We start from the raw sequence: 16313 nt of genomic DNA, 5'->3' as shown, positions 1-16313 counted from the left end.
CATCCTCAAACTGACGGGATAGTGGAGAGGTTTAATCAGATTCTCAAACAGATGCTCCATAAGGTGGTCAGTGGGGACAGGAGGAATTGGGACCAACTCCTCCCCCTTGTTCTCTTTGCCTATCAGGAAGTCCCACAAGCTTCTACAGGGTTCTCACCATTTGAGTTATTGTACAGACGACAACCCTGGGATATTTTGGACATTTTAAAGGAAGGCTGGGAAGGAGAGGCCCTTCTCTCAACAAATGTATTAGAGTATTTCACACAGTTACGCAATAGATTTGGAAAGAATAGACCTATTCTAAAAAGTCACATGGAGGAAGCACAAGCAGTACAGGCTTGCTATTATGATCGTGGCATGACTCCCCGAGAGTTCCATCTGGGCGATCGTGTCATGGTATTGGTCCCCACCTCTCATTCTAAATTGCTTGCCCATTGGCTAGGCCCTTATGAAATTAAGGAGAGCAAAGGATTGGTTGACTAATTGGTGAAACAACCTAATCGTCGACCAAGTGAGCGGGTCTATTATGTGAATTTGCTGAAACCGTTGAGGGAAAAGGACCCTGACCCCTCCTCTGGTCAGCCTTGCTCATTTGTTGCTCAGACAGACACCCTTAATTTCGGCAAGTAGTTAAGTGTCAGACAGACAGGAGCTGAAAACAGCAATCCAGTCCATCCTGGGGTGGTGAGTGTAAAACTTGGTCGGACGTCTCTGATTGCGCACTACATACTGACTAAGCCGGGGGTTGTATTCCAAGATTGCCCCTATAGGCTCCCGGAGGCAAAGAAAGCTAAAATAGAACTGAAAATGAAGTAAATGCTGGAACTAGGAGTGATCGAGGAGAGCTTTAGCCCCCTGGTCCAGCCCCATCGTCTTGGTCTCTAAGTCGGACGGCAGCTGGAGGTTTTGTAATGACTTCCGCTGGCTTACCCAGGTTTCCCAGTTCGATGCTTATCCCATGCCATGCATGGAAAACCTCCTCGAGAGGCTGGGTCAAGCAAAGCTTCTGACCACACATGACATGACCAAGGGGTACTGGCAGATTCCTTTAACGGATTCCGCGAAAGTGAAGACCGCGTTTAGCACCCCTAGAGGACACTGGCACTATCGTGTCCTTCCATTCGGGTTACATAGGGCTCCTGCGACTTTCTAGCATCTGGTGGACAAAGAGCTCCATCCCCATAATGCATATAGTGCTGCCTACTTGGATGACATTGTCATCCATTTCAGCACATGGAAGAAATATGTACAACAAGTCCAAGTGGTATTATGGACACTAGGAGAAGCCGGGCTGCGAATCAATCCCAAGAAATGTTTCTTTGGACTGAGGGAAGCTAAATATTTGAGCTACATGGTGGGTCAGGGTAATGTAAGACAATAGTGGACCAAATTAGGTGCCATTTTGAAATGGCCCCGTCCGCGAACCAAGCGGCAGGTCCAAGCTTTTCTCGGGTTAGCCGGGTACTACCACCAGTTCGTACCTTGCATTTCTGAGAGAGCAGCGCCCTTGTCTGATTTGATGAAGAAAAGGGCTCCTAACAATGTGGTATGGTCCGAAAAAACTGGAGCTGCATTTGGTGACTTAGAACAGGCCCTTACTTTGGCACCAGTATTAATTTCCCCTGACTTCTCTCTTCCATTTGTTCTCCAGAAGGATGCTTTGGACACAGGCCTTGAGGCGTGTTTAGCCAAAGCGTCAACGGTGCTGAACACCCCATCATGTACCTGAGCCGGAAACTGCTGGACCGAGAGACAAGGTATGCAGTGGTGGAAAGGGAAGCCTTGGCGATCAAATAGGTGATTACACAGTTCAGGTACTACCTCTTGGGCCATGAGTTCACTCTGGTGATGGATCATGCCCCTTTACAGTGCATGGCCCTTCACAAGGTGTCAAATCTTCGGGTCATGAGATGATTTCTTGACCTACAACAATACAAGTTTTCGCTTGTTCATCGTAAAGGTTCTCTCCATGCCAATGCTGATGCCCTCTCTCAGGCACACAACCTCTCGGTGCAGGACGCCCAACCCAATGGGTCTGAGCTAAGGGGGCTTGTCACACATGTGAAAGTGGGAGGCAGCTGAAGGGCTTATATAATCGTAACAACTTGTCTGACCAGGGGGAGAAGGGCTGCACTGACTGTCTTTCTCAGTTCCCTACAGACCATTCCCGGGAAATTCCACTAGGTGACGAAGCCCAGAGGAGGACACTTCCAGTCCCAGCCCTGAGGGTGACATCACTTCTGGTCCCCGCCCCGAGGGCGATATCACTTCCAATTCCAACCCTGACAGCAACATCACTTCCGGTCAACTCTCCATAAAAGCCGCTCTCCTTCCTCTGGTCATCAGTTCTGTCTTGGACTCAGTAGTGTAAACTACCCTGAGCTATTTTTGCAACTATCTTTTTGCAGCCTGGATTGCAGTATATGGGTGGCTGCCCCAAACCTTCTTGCGATGTCTGGAATTGTTAATTGTGACAACCTTTGTAAATGGCAAGTAAAATGTAAGATTATTACAAAACAATCCACAGATTCTGGGCATATTCCAGGAGTAGTTTCTGCATTTAAAACAGTGGCTCTCATGATAAAAATAATTAAAGAAAAAAAAAAACAGAAGGAAACCAGACTCTTCCTAAAAAAAGCAAAGCTTGATTATAATAGATACATAGGTAAGCAATATTTTTATTTAGATAAATTATGTCTCTTAGTTTCCAAATATACAATTTCATAACTATGCAATATTTCTGAAAAATGGATTTTAACACGTTTTATATATTATCTAGGTATGAAAAAGCAAAATAAATGTAGTGTTCCTACCAGTCAGAGAGCTTTGTGTTTCATTCAAAGTCACTTCTTCTTCTTGCACCTTAAACTTGTGTAAATGAAAAATATTATAACACTGATTATCAATGTCAAAAACAAAAGGTTACCATTATTGCAAAATATTATTTCAATAAAGAATTACAAATAAAAAACATAATATCTAACGCAATACAGAATCAAGCTAAGAATAGAAAATAATTCCAAAGTTGGTTGCATTAAGTGTTTAATATTTTGGGTCAGCAATGCAGCCAAACACTTCACACCTGTGATGGTGAAACATCTGACTTCTGTACAGAGGGGTCATTTGGTCTTGAATCTGATGGTGCTGAATTAGACAATGAATTATCCTCATCCATCTCCATGATTTTTGAACCTAAAAAGTAAACAAACAAAAAAAAGGTTAAATGTAAACAGACTTGTAATAAGAGTTTTAGTGAAATGGTACATATTATTAGTCATGCTTCCTCTCTGTATTGCATATTTTCTATGGTTGAAAGTGGTGATTGAAGCCAATTATTACCAATACTTTTTTATAGTGACATTCGAATGGCAGGTTACATCAACATCCCCTTGAAAATTCTAAATAAGACTCTGGGCCTCACCAGTGTAGTAAAGACAGGTGCCGGTACAGTGAAATGTCAATGAATTGACGTGAGATAATGAAAGTTTATCCGAGATATTTTAGGGAGCACTAGTTAGAAAATATACAATGTTAAATAGTCAAATTCTTGCAATAAATAATCTGAAGATATTATAAGGCTCCTCTTAGCTTTTATATCTTTATTTTTGGGAATGGTTTATTATTATATATTCTACAAAGCTTAACTGTCAATTTTCCAATATTAATGGGCATTTCTAGTATGCCACAAATATTTAGGCTCCACCTTCTTCAAAAGGAACAGCTGCTATATTGTATGTTTATACTGCATGGCATAATTCTCACACACTTTTGATCAATCAAGACAAAGTACAGTGAAACAAAATGAAAATAAAATTCTTCTTTGTCTGCTGGATCACTAATTATACATTTGAAATGGTGGTGGTTAAGTATTCAAAGGCTGGGTAAAATCATGGTCACATAACAAAGTTGTAAACTGTAATCAGAGTCTTTTTCACTTCTGGTAATATTTTTTTGGGTGTGATGAGTTGTTTCCATGTGGTAACCCTGGTAGATGTGGAAACTGCATACTATTCATAGACAAATGAAGAAAAGCAACAAAATTATTTCTCATTTTTGGACCGAGAGTGATCTAGTATATGATGAATATAAACTTTTAATAAAGCTGTTGTGAGGAGACAGTCATGTGATGATGTGAACAGTAAGTGGAGTCAGAGCCTGGAAGAAGGAAGGAGCAGAATGCAGGAAGTTTTGTAAATGGAAATTGTTTGTACATGTTTGCTTTTAAGCCTTTTGTTTTCACTGCAGTACATGGTTTTAAATGTTTAACAAATTGATAACTGAGAGTGTTTTACTGATACGCAAACAGGAATATAGAGACCAAAACTGTAAACCAAGTGGATGAAATATGCAAATGTTTTCTGTAAGAGCTAGCCTGTTGAGGAATTTGCAAGGCTACCATGCAGAACTAACAATGTGCACACCTGATGATACTGCTTTATATTTTAAAAAAGTAAAAAAAAATTATCGTAGAAAAGCACAGGCAGCATTACTAAGAAAAGTACACAGAAACTGAGTTGAAAGGTAGTGGAGACATAAACTTCAACCTAAAATAGTCAAAACTATTGTCTTACGTAAATGTTCCAATCAAAACAAATAATATCAATCTCATGTTTAATATTGTGATGGGAGGTCCAGCTCTTATCAAAGATTCTGCTCTTTTGGCTCGGCTTCCAAATGGCTCTTCATTTAGTATCACTCTGAGCCTTCTATTTTAGCCTAAGTTAGCAATTATGAATGGTTTGTGTGTCAATAAGCAATTTTTTTTTCAGTATTTTTATAAAAGTCTTATTTTTATGCATTTTCTTTGTTACATAAAATACACAGTTACTATTCTTTAACATTTTAACCAAACCTTTAAATGAACAACTGAATGCAGAACTACAGCAACCACAGCAAACAAATCAAATAAATAAATGCCAAAGTCTTAACATTATGACACTTTAGACAAAGGTTTTTAGTGCAGGTTGGCATTTAGAAAAACCAGATGCCTCAGCTAGGATGGGCTAATTTGGTTTCTCCTCTCCATGATTATTTGTCCTGTTTATGAGAAGACTCTCTCTGAGGGGACTGATGTTGTGATGATGCAGAGTCTTCCTACCATTACCTTAACCAGGCGTGGGTAGACTCAAGCCTTTACCTCCGACCAGTTCAGTAGGTCCTCAGCTGTTTGGATGAGGGGCTCATCAGAATAGGACCTCATCTCCAGTACAGCATCAGCTGTGGGATTTCTCCTTGCAGTGTCTCTTGTTGTTCTTTCATCAAAGCAGAAGGAAGTGATGTCTCTGTCATTTCAGGACTGACTTCGTAAAATTACTTTTGAAAGGTTTCGGCAGGTCTCGGCACAGCCCAGAAAGTAACGTCAGGTATTGGAAATTAAGCGATGAAAATGAGACGGGAAAAAAAGTACATCAATCCAAATAAAACGCATCATTGTGAAGTTCGGAGGGTTTCTGCCATCATGTCGTGTCATACATCAAACTAAACAATACGGATTGGTTCTGTGAAATACGCTATTAATATTTACATTGTGTTTAGGTCTGTGGGAACCATTTAGCATGTCGACAAAATTAAAATCATCAAGATCTGTGTTAATTGAAAATAGTTTTTCATTTACATTCATGAAACAAAATTTACAATACAATTACACTGTTTGAACCATGTTAGAGTTTAGTATAACGTTAATAATAAAAGTGATTATATTTTTTAAAATGTACTATGCATGTGTGCAATATTGTTCTAAACCGATTTAGAATAAACATTTAAGCCAATCTAATATTTTTAAACATGAATGTGAAGAAAACGGCAATACATATTCTACACTGAATTATGCTATATATTAATTGCCTTATATAGCTCTAGTTTTTGTCACTTATTATTATAAACGATGGGCCATCAAAAGAAAAAAAAGAAAAATACTAATAAGAACACAATTTATTTATATAGCACCCTTCCTATGTCCCAAATTCAGAAAGAACAACAGGACCTACTGTATATAACATTGGCTACAAATAATATCTTCACTAAATAAAGATAAATACTGAATATTCAAAACACTCAAATAGAATACAAGACAATAATGCAGTTCTATATAAAGCAATTAATATATAGTATAATTCAGTGTAGAATATGTATTGCTGCTTTCTTCACATACATGTTTAAAAATATTAGATTGGCTTAAATGTTAATTCTAAATTGGTTTAGAACAATATTGCTCACATGCATAGTAAATTTTAAAAAATGTAATCACTTTTCTTATTAACGTTTTACTAAACTCTAAAGTGGTGTAAACATTATAATCATATTGTATATTTTTTTTCATACGGAAGCTCTGAACTGCACAGTGAAAAAAATTATGGGATGACCCTTATCTCATACGTACGTGAAAATATCTCGTACATACGAGTTACTTTCACGTACGTACGAGATGTTTTCATGTACATATGAGATGTTTTCACGTACGTACGAGATACTTTCACGTACGTACGAGATGTTTTCACGTACAGTACATACAAGATAAAGTTAGATTAAAATATTACAAAAGTGTGCTTCGGGGCTTCCTAATTATGACCTTACCAAGGCCATAGCACTTCAGTTTGATGTCACTTCCAGCGCTTTTAGCGCGGTGATATAAAAAAGCAGACGGGTGGACTGTTATTTATTAAAGGAGTGTGGGATGGTTGGTGATGGGTTTAACAGCAGCTTGCAATACCTGTGATGTACGCCAGGTAATTCCCAGATATATATATATATATATATATATATATATATATATATATATATGACTGACTCACTCACTGACTCATCCCGTGTAGGTAAAAGGCTGAAATTTGGCAGGCTCATTCCCTACAGCTTACTTACAAAAGTTGGGCAGGTTTCATTTCGAAATTCTACGCGTAATGGTCATAACTGGAAGCTATTTTTCTGCATATATTGTAATGGAGTTGAGCTCGAAAGCCGTGGGGGCGGAGTTTCGTGTGACATCATCACGCCTCCCACGTAATCACGTGAACTGACTGTCAACGCAGTGTGTAGAAAACCAGGAAGACCTCCTAAAAGCGCTGAAGGAAACATGCATTATATAATTGAGAAGGCAGTGAAACAATAAGAAGCGTGCGAGTGACATATACTACCATATTCATGAGTGCTGCTACTTCGGAAAGAAAGCACGGTGTAAACCTAAAGTTTAAATTAAGTTCATAGACAGGCTGCCGCTGGCGTTTGTCATGCCCACGGCTAATGCGGGATACAAGTTTAATGAGAGGACGCAGGATATAAACAAGAGTTTTCATCACTTTGTAACTAAGTTAAAATTGCAGGTGAAGGGCTGTGCTTATGCAAATTCCAAGAGACTGTGTTTGTGGGGGATTGACAGTTAAGGCGGGTGGGGGAGTCACGTCATCATCTCCCCTCCCATTCACCTCATTTCGCTCTGAGCAACTTCGTCACACTGCCACCAAATACTCACAGAAAAATCCACAAGTTAATACACACGCTGTCTCTAGAGTTTCTCCACACTGAATCCTTCAGGCACTACTTACAAAAGGTTACATTGACAATCGTGTTACGTTATTTTTAAAATCTTTCCTTTTCTTAGCACAAGCACAGCTGAGAAGCTTCGATGCATGTGCTCCATAACGCGTTAAAAAATAATGAATTTAATCTCACCAGTCTACACAAGACCCACCACGACTGTCCCCAAAACGCGATCATAACGTCAGCGAACACATCTCTCTATACTATATAAAAGAAAAAGGCAACTTTCCTTTCTTTACACCTTTTTTACTTTTATCCCAAACCAAAGCCTCTCTTAACACTGCAGAGGACACAAAACTAATTTTTTAGTGGTAAGGTAAGGCACATTACCAGAGGCAAAAAACAATTACATTGACAATCATGTTACGTTATTTTCAAAATGTTTCCTTTTGTTTCTCTTTCCTTCTTTAACACATTACTTCTCGCTGCAAGCACGGTATTTTGCTATATATATATATATATATATATATTGTAAAGGACGAGAGAGACAGTAGCAAGGGTTGGGGTTTTCCGCCCCGTATATTCTACATACACAAAAAACAGGTCAAAACTATAAACTCAAAGTTCATAGCGACACGACTCCTGGCGTCGCGCCATTTTATTGGGGAGGAGCCGGAAGTGGAGGAATGTCGGGAAGGACCGCAAGGGAGGATGGGAAGGATGACGTCAGGGCAAGATGGCGGAGGAAGGGCGGAAGTACGCACTGCGGTCATCCATGCCTATGGTGCAGGACGGTCTTTTTCCTATGAGGAAGCAGAGGGAGAAAGTTAATACCCCACCATTCCCTGGCGCGAGTGGTTTCCCAGGTGCTGTCGAATCAATCCGCGGCCTCCTACTCGCGCGTGCGTGACACGATCCCCCCCTTAGCCCAGGACCGTCAGGTCGGGCGGACCTAACCGAGAGGTCGTGAATACGAGAGAGGGCATCGGCATTGGCCTGAAGGGTGCCCGCCGATAAGTGACAGTGAACTTATACGGCTGTAAGTCCAGGAACCACCTGGTGACCCGGATTCGACTCTTTGTGCAGGGACATCCACTGAAGTGCAGCGTGATCAGTCACCAGAGCGAACTCGCACCCAGCAGGTAGTACGGAGGTGGGTCACTGCCCACTTAATGGCCAAGGCCTCCCTCTCCACTGCCGCGTGCGGGTCTCCCGTCCATCAGTTTCCGGCTAAGGTACATCACAGGGTGCTCGACACCATCGACGCTTTGGCTCAGCACGGCACCCAGGCCTGTGTCCGAAGCGTCGGTCTGGAGAATAAACGGGAGCCCAAAATCGGGCGTCCGTAACACAGGTGCCGGCGTTAGGGCCTTCTTTAGGTCACTGAACGCTGTTCTGCTTTGTCGGTCCACACCACGTATAGGGGCGCCCTTTTGTCAGGTCAGTCAAGGGTGCTGCTCTTCGAGAAGCGGGAACAAACCGGCGGTAGTAACCCGCAAGCCCCAAGAAAGCCTGCACCTGTTTCTTGGTACTCGGACGGGGCCATTCTAAGATGTCTTTCACTTTGGAGCTCTGTGGCCGCACCTGTCCTTGTCCCACGAGGTAGCCTAAATATTTGGCCTCCTTTAATCCAAAAAAACACTTCCGGGGGTTTATGCGGAGGCCGGCTTTAGCCAGTGTTCGGAGGACAGCTGCGACCTGCAGTAGATGCTCCTCCCAGGTGCCGGAATAGATGACAACGTCATCCAGGTAGGCGGCGCTATAGGACTGGTGAGGCGTCAGCACTCTATCTACCAGACGTTGGAAGGTCGCCGGAGCCCCGTGCAGCCCAAATGGGAGGACCTTGTACTGCCAGTGCCCGCTAGGGGTGCTAAAGGCCGTTTTTCCTTTGCGGATGCCGTTAAAGGAATTTGCCAATACCCTTTGTCATGTCAAGGGTAGTCAGATATCGAGCCGCACTCCAGCCGCCAAGGAGGTCGTCAATGCGGGCATGGGGTAGGCATCGAACTTGGAGATCTGATTCAGACGTCTAAAGTCATTACAGAACCTCCAGGAGCCGTCTGGCTTGGAGACGAGGACAATAGGGCTGGACCAGGGACTATGGCTCTCTTCAATTATGTCCATGTCCAACATACGTTTCACCTCCAGTTCGACCTCTGCGCGTTTTGCCTCCGGGAGTCGGTAGGGCCTCTCCCGGACGATTACCCGGGCCCGTGACTATATCGTGCTCAATCAGCGCGGTCCGCCGGGTGACTCGCTCACCACCTCGGGATGGCTCGGAGTGTTTGGGCTAACTCCTGCCGCTGCTTGGGGTCAGCTCTTCGCCGAGGTTAAGGGCAGTTGTGCTTGTGAAAAGGGAGAGTGACCTACGGGAGCTGGGAAGCTCCTCTCTATCTCCAGGGCTTTAACAGGTTGATGTGATAGATCCTCTCACTTCGGTCGACGGTTGGGCTGTTTTACCAAATAGTCGACGAGTCCTTTTCTCTCCTTAACCTCGTAAGGCCCTTGCCAGTGAGCGAGCAGCTTCGAGTGGGAGGTCGGGGCGAGCACCATAACTCGGTCCCCGGGCGGAACTCCCTGAGGACGGAGTTGCGGTTGTAACACCGGCCTGCGCTGCTTGCGCACGAGTCACGTGCTCTTTTAGGAGGGGCCTGATCTTTGTGAGTCGGTCGCGCGTTGCGCACGTACTCAAAATATTAGAGGAGGGAAGAGCCTCGGCCTCCCAGCCTTCTTTTAGGATGTCGAGGATTCCCCGGGGTTGTCGCCCGTATAGTAATTCAAAAGGGGAGAAGCCCGTAGAGGCCTGGGGTACCTCCCGGTAGGCAAAAGCACGAGCGGGAGGAGCTGGTCCCAGTTCCTGCCGTCCGCGGACTACCTTGCGGAGCATCTGCTTAAGCGTCTGATTAAATCGCTCAACCAACCCGTCCAGTTTGCGGGTGATAGACTGACGCTTTCAGGTGCTTTATCTGCAGTAATTTGGCCACCTCCTTGAACGTATCCGAAGTGAAGGGCGTACCCTGGTCCGTGAGGACCTCCTTGGGTATGCCCACGTGAAAACAAGTTAACCAGTTCCCGTGCGATGCTTTTAGTATTAGCGGAGCGCAGGGGAACCGCCTCTGGGTACCGGGTGGCATAGTCCACCATGACCAGGATATACTTGTGGCCACGGGTTGAGGGCTCCAGGGGTCCCACCAAATCGACCCCTATCCTTTCAAAGGGGATGTCCACGAGGGGAATAGGGACTAGAGGAGCACGGTCCCTCCTAGGAATCTGGCGGGTCTGGCACTCCGGACAGGATTGACAGAACCGCCGACCTCCTCATTGATCCCAGGCCAGTAAAAGCGGAGCTTAATCTCTCCAGTGTTTTTCGGCCCGAGGTGGGCCTAGGAGGTGCGCATGTGCCACCTCGCATATCTCCCCCCGGAAGGTACGCGGAATTAGCAACAACTTCCGCACCTCGCCCTCATGGGTAGCCACTCGGTACAACAGATCATTTTCAAGGACAAAGAAGGGTTCCCGCTGTGGATCCGTCCGCTGTCGAGCTGTTAGGCAGAACAATCGCGTTCGGGCAAAGCGCGGGGAGTCATCATTCCACTGCTCCCTCTTAAAGGAGGCGGCGTGGACCGAATTGATGGTCCAGGCCGCCGAGAGGTCTTGGGGCCTGGGCCGGGAGAGTTCCTGGCTAGTCCCTTCTCCGCGGAATCTTCCGGTCAGGGTCCGTAGCCACCGAAAGGTCCCCCGAGACACCAGCGCCCATAGGGGCTGCCCTTGTGCACGGCGTGGAGGCCGCGGGAGGGTTGCCTTTTCCCCTCATGACAAGATCCAACGAGGCCCCGGAGCGGCGAACGGCTTACCGCTGATTCTTTTCGACCAGTCTTGTCCCAGGATCACTGGGAAGGGGGGGTCAGGTAACACAGCGACCGCCATTTGGATTGGTTCCCCCTTCCAGGTAAGATAGCAGTGAGCGGAACGATATGACCTAGTCCCCCCATGTACACAGGTAACCAACAAATGTTGCTTTAACCACTGTTGCGGTAAGACGAAACGGCGAGCAACAATGGTAATGTTGCTGCCGGAATCAAATAAAGCCACCACGGTGTGCCCATTTAGCAACACCACTCCCGCATTCGACTCGCCAAGGGATGCGGCGGGTACAATACCTCTCCGTTGATGTCCAGCTGCAGTCCATAGGCTCCGGGCGTGTGATGGGGGCAGTTTGGCAGCAGGTGGCGGTCTCGCCACACTTGAAACAGCGGCGGACCCGCCTCTCTTTGGCTCTGGCTGGCGCTTCTGCAGCGCGTCGAGGGGGCTCGGGGGTGGCCGCCCGTCCCTGCCGGTTCCCGCGAGCAGGCTTTTCTGACCCCCCAAGTCGGAGGACCGCCAACTGACGCTCCAGGACGTCGAGGAGGCCCGACATGTTGTGATAGGCGTGCCCCCGGACCTGCTGGGCGAGGGAACTGGGCATTGCGTTGACCAGGCCTTCACAGGCCACCCGCCGGCGACCTTCCGCCCGTCGGGCTCTCTGGCCGTAGCCAGCGCCCATCTTGCCCCAGAACTCGAGCGCCTGGGCGCGGAAGGGCTTTTCGGGTCAAAGACCCAGTTCCGCCATTCGGCCGCCTGCTGGCCCGGGCTAATGCCGTAGCGGGCCAATATTTCGGGCTTGAGGAGGTCGTAATTAGCGGCCTCCTCCTCAGGGAGGTCATAATAGGCCCGCAGCGCGGGTCCCTTTAGGTAAGGCGCCAAGATGGACGCCCACTCGGACCGCTGCCACTCGTTCCGGGTGGCCGTCCTCTCAAACATGCCCAGGTAGGCATCGACGTCCTCGGAAGGCCCCATCGGCACCATAGGAGGAGGCGGCTGCCTGGGCGGGTCTGGTCTCGCCTGGGCTTCCACTAACCTGGCCTCGTGGCCTCCAGCTCCCGGTTGGTAGCGGCTTGCGCTTGCTGCAGGGCCTGGAGCTGGGCGTTCATTCCCTGCAGCACGGTGTTCAGGTCCTGTCCCTCCGTCATATTTCCGGGATTGCAGTATCCTGCCGACTACGCCAGTTGTAAAGGACGAGCAGAGACAGTATGAAGTGTTGGGGTTTTCCGGCCCCGTATATTCTGCATACACAAAAAACAGGTCAAAACTCATAAACTCAAAGTTCATAACGCTGACCGACTCCTGGCGTCGCGCCATTTTATTGGGGAGGAGCCGGAAGTGGAGGAATGTCGGGAAGGACCGCAAGGGAGGATGGGAAGGATGACGTCAGGGCAAGATGGCGGAGGAAGGGCGAAGTAACGCACTGCGGTCATCCATGCCTTATGGTGCAGGACGGTCTTTTGCCTATGAGGAAGCAGAGGGAGAAAGTTAATACCCCACCATTCCCTGGCGGAGTGGTTTCCCAGGTGCTGTCGAATCAATCCATGCTGCCTCCTAGTCGCGTGCGTGACAATATATATATATATATATATATATATATATATATATATATATATATATATATATATATATATATATATGTATGTATATATGAGAACAACACTCATATCAATGACAAAACAATTACATTAACAATCATGTTACGTTATTTTTAAAATTTTTCCTTTTCTTTTTCATACCTTCTTTAACACACTACTTTTCCGCTGCGTAACCGTGGGTATTCTGCTAGTATATATATATATATATATATATATATATATATATATATTTTTTTAAGCAACCACTAAACACTATTAAGGTGAATATTATATGAGCCTAGGGCTATGCCCTCTCCCTCCTAAATGTCTGAATGTCCCTGTCAAACTATTTACATCAAAGTAGGTTGTTCCTAGAGCTGGACATAGCATATTTAATGGAGTTCAGTATTGCTAACGTTTATGGAACTGGGATAGCTAATCTGAATTACCATGCTTCTGTAGACTATAGTAATAGATCTCTCTGCAGGCTGTCAAGGTTCATCTAGCTGAGGCGCAGGACAGGCTTCACTGTCCTTCTTACAGGGAGTTCATTGGTAGAGTCAACATCCACAGCCGAGGTGCTAGAAGTAGACATGTTCCCCAGTGCTAGCTCTGTGTCTACCTCAGATTCTAAATGTGTCCCTGAAAGTTCCTCATTGAGGTCTGCGGTTGATGAAAGCTCAGCTGTGTGTCCTTCATTCTCTGATAAATTTCTGAACACTACCACCAGTACTATGAACTGTATTAGCTGTCTGCAGAATATCTCTTGGCAAGTTAACATGATTTCTGACTGATCCATAAATGGGAAGTTGTAACTACGGTAGATAGCTATTGATTTCTTCTTCAGATTCTGAATTCCAGTCGTTTTTTTTTGTGTCCAGTGTGCAGTAACTCATCCTTGTGATGTTATGTTCCTTTGTGTCCTGGTTGTTCGTTTCTTTGGTGGTGTGTATCTGTCGATTTGGCTAGGCATCCTCACCAAATAACCAATGGGCAACAGATGATCTCTATGCCCTGTCTTTACTATACCTGTCCCTCTTTCTGGTTTGAGTTGTTTCATCAGAATATAAGTTTAATGTCACTGTACTCTGTACAAAAATTATTTTATAAATCCACTCACATGTACAGGCCAGGCCAAAGGTAGCAAGCAAGAAATTCGAGAGAGAGAAAGAGTCAACTATAAAAATGTGTATTCTACTATTTCTGTATGTTAGAGATGTAATTGTATCTTCTCCTTGCCTTGTTTGGTACCAAAGTAAGGGCCTGCACGTGGAGAAAACAGTATAAAAGACCTGGACTGCAGCCAAACACCTTGAGGGTGACAGATGGATGAGTGATAACATCATCCATCCTGAGAATCCTTCCAGCGCAGTGACGAAAAATGGCAGACTGTATACATCGAGATCCCACCTTGGTAATTGTCATGCCATTTGGCTTCCTTCGTCTGTAATGCCGCGTAAATCGTCATTAAAGAAAGCAAAGTTATTTTCTCTTATGTGATTCCTTACTGCCATATCACTATGAGGGAGGTATTACCTTTTAATATCATAAGCTGTATAGTTTTTGGTTACTTAAAACTCTGCAATTACAAAAGAACTTATTCCAACTAGGGAACTATTGCCCCCTACAGGAAATAACTCGATACACAGGGAGATTGGGTAGCTTGGCAATAACTTTATATGGTAGTGACTTCCATCTGTCTTATAGCTTATGCTTCCCAGTAATTCCATGGTTGAGGACCAGTACACGATCTCCCATCTCCAGCACCTGATCTCTGTCCCTGGTATCATAATATTGCTTCTTTCTTTCATTTTTTTTTAGAGGCAGCATCAGACGCAAGCTGGTAGCCACTCTGGAGCTCTTTTCTCATGCTAGCCACATACTGGTTGTACTTCAACCCATCCTCTTCATCCAAATGAAAGCCAAAACACAGGTCAACTGGCAAACTTGCCTCTCTTCCGAACATGAGGAAGTAGGGCGAGAATCCTGTGGCATCATTGTGCAATTATAAGCATGAACTAATTAACTTATGTACTGGCTCCATTTGTGCTTTTGAGCAGGGTCAAGGGTGCCAAGCATTGACAAAACAGTGAGATTGAATCTCTCAGGTTGGGGGTCTCCCTGGGGGTGATATGGAGTGGTTCTTGACTTACATATGCCAAGAAGGGTCAGCAACTCTTTAATGACTCTGCTTTCAAAGTCCCGTCCCTGATCTGAGTGGATGCAGGCTGGCAATCCATAATGGATGAAGAACTGTTCAAAAAGGACGTGGCAACTGTCAGGGCTTTCTGGTCTTTTGTTGGGAATGCCTGAGCATACCTTGTGTAGTGATCTATGATTACTAATGCATTTGTCATGCCTTTAGAGTCTGGCTCAATGGAGAGAAAGTCAATACACACCAAATCCAGGAGTCCATTGCTTGTGGTCTGGACATACGCTGCAATCTCTGAAGCTATTTTGGGCCAGTAAAACCTGTCCTTAATAAGTTCTGTGATTCTGTCAATGCCCAGGTGTCCAGTGTCATTGTGCAGAGACTTCAAAACCATGGGCTTATACTGAGCAGGTAAAACCAACTAGTTCACCTGTTTTCCAAGGGGACTTTTGGTGACTGGTGGTATAGCAGTGTCCTTTTGGGACTCATTTCTCAGCACAAGGATGAAATTGTTAACATCCATGGCTGAGGGTGTAAGCACAGCTGGAGGAGCCAGTACACCAGCAGGAAGGTTGGTGGTCTCATCAGCCTCTACTATCAGGATATTTTTCCCCATAGGCAGCTGATAATCTACTTTGCAGACAGCATTTTGCATGTTGCCAGCTGGGATGGTAAGCGGGCCTGGTCCTTTCCACTTCACTTGCCCAACTACACCCATATGTGGATCGTTGGGTAATGTTGGCTCTTCTGGAGTGGGAGCAGAGAATGAGCTCCATTATTTTCATCAAGCTCCTCACAGCAGATCAATAGAGAGTGTAGTTTCTTGGAGTTAGTTCCAATAATGACAAGGACTAGATCAGGGCTCTTTGGATCTGGACATATAAAGGCCAGCACTGAGACAATCTTTGTAGCCCCTTTTGACTTGGTGGGAAATTCTAGATCAACTGCCACATATCCTTTGTATGGGTAGTCATAGTCACTCAGGCCCCATATAGCCACATTTGTGACTGGCTGAACTGGCACATGGGGAAGATAGCTTGAATACCAACTGTCAAATATAATAGTGACCCTGGAGCCTCTGTCAATTAGTGCTCTGCAAGGCTGTCCCTCAATGGTCACATCAGCCATCATGGAGGGGCCAATCAATCCATTAGGAATGCCATCAGGTTGAGGGGCCTGAACTGTGCTTTGGTTGACAAAGCCCACTTCCTTAGATTCTGCTGCACTTTTAGTTACCAAGTTTTCTGCCT

The 16313-nt window shown here is 45.3% G+C and overlaps 1 protein-coding gene across 1 annotated transcript in view; it reads right to left on the bottom strand.

Annotated features, from left to right (window-relative positions):
* The window catches only part of LOC120529789 (up-regulator of cell proliferation-like), a 128392-nt gene that overhangs the window by 93036 nt on the left and 19043 nt on the right, over positions 1 to 16313 (bottom strand). The window contains 2 exon segments of the mRNA XM_039753925.1: positions 2814 to 2868; positions 3083 to 3192. Coding sequence (XP_039609859.1) covers positions 2814 to 2868; positions 3083 to 3181 — 154 coding nt within the window. The 5' untranslated portion in view covers positions 3182 to 3192.

Source organism: Polypterus senegalus, chromosome 5, assembly GCF_016835505.1.
Source record: "Polypterus senegalus isolate Bchr_013 chromosome 5, ASM1683550v1, whole genome shotgun sequence".
NCBI classification, from domain to species: Eukaryota; Metazoa; Chordata; class Cladistia; order Polypteriformes; family Polypteridae; genus Polypterus; species Polypterus senegalus.
Note: the sequence above shows the minus strand (reverse complement) of the source record. Positions and strands in the feature narration are given on the sequence as shown.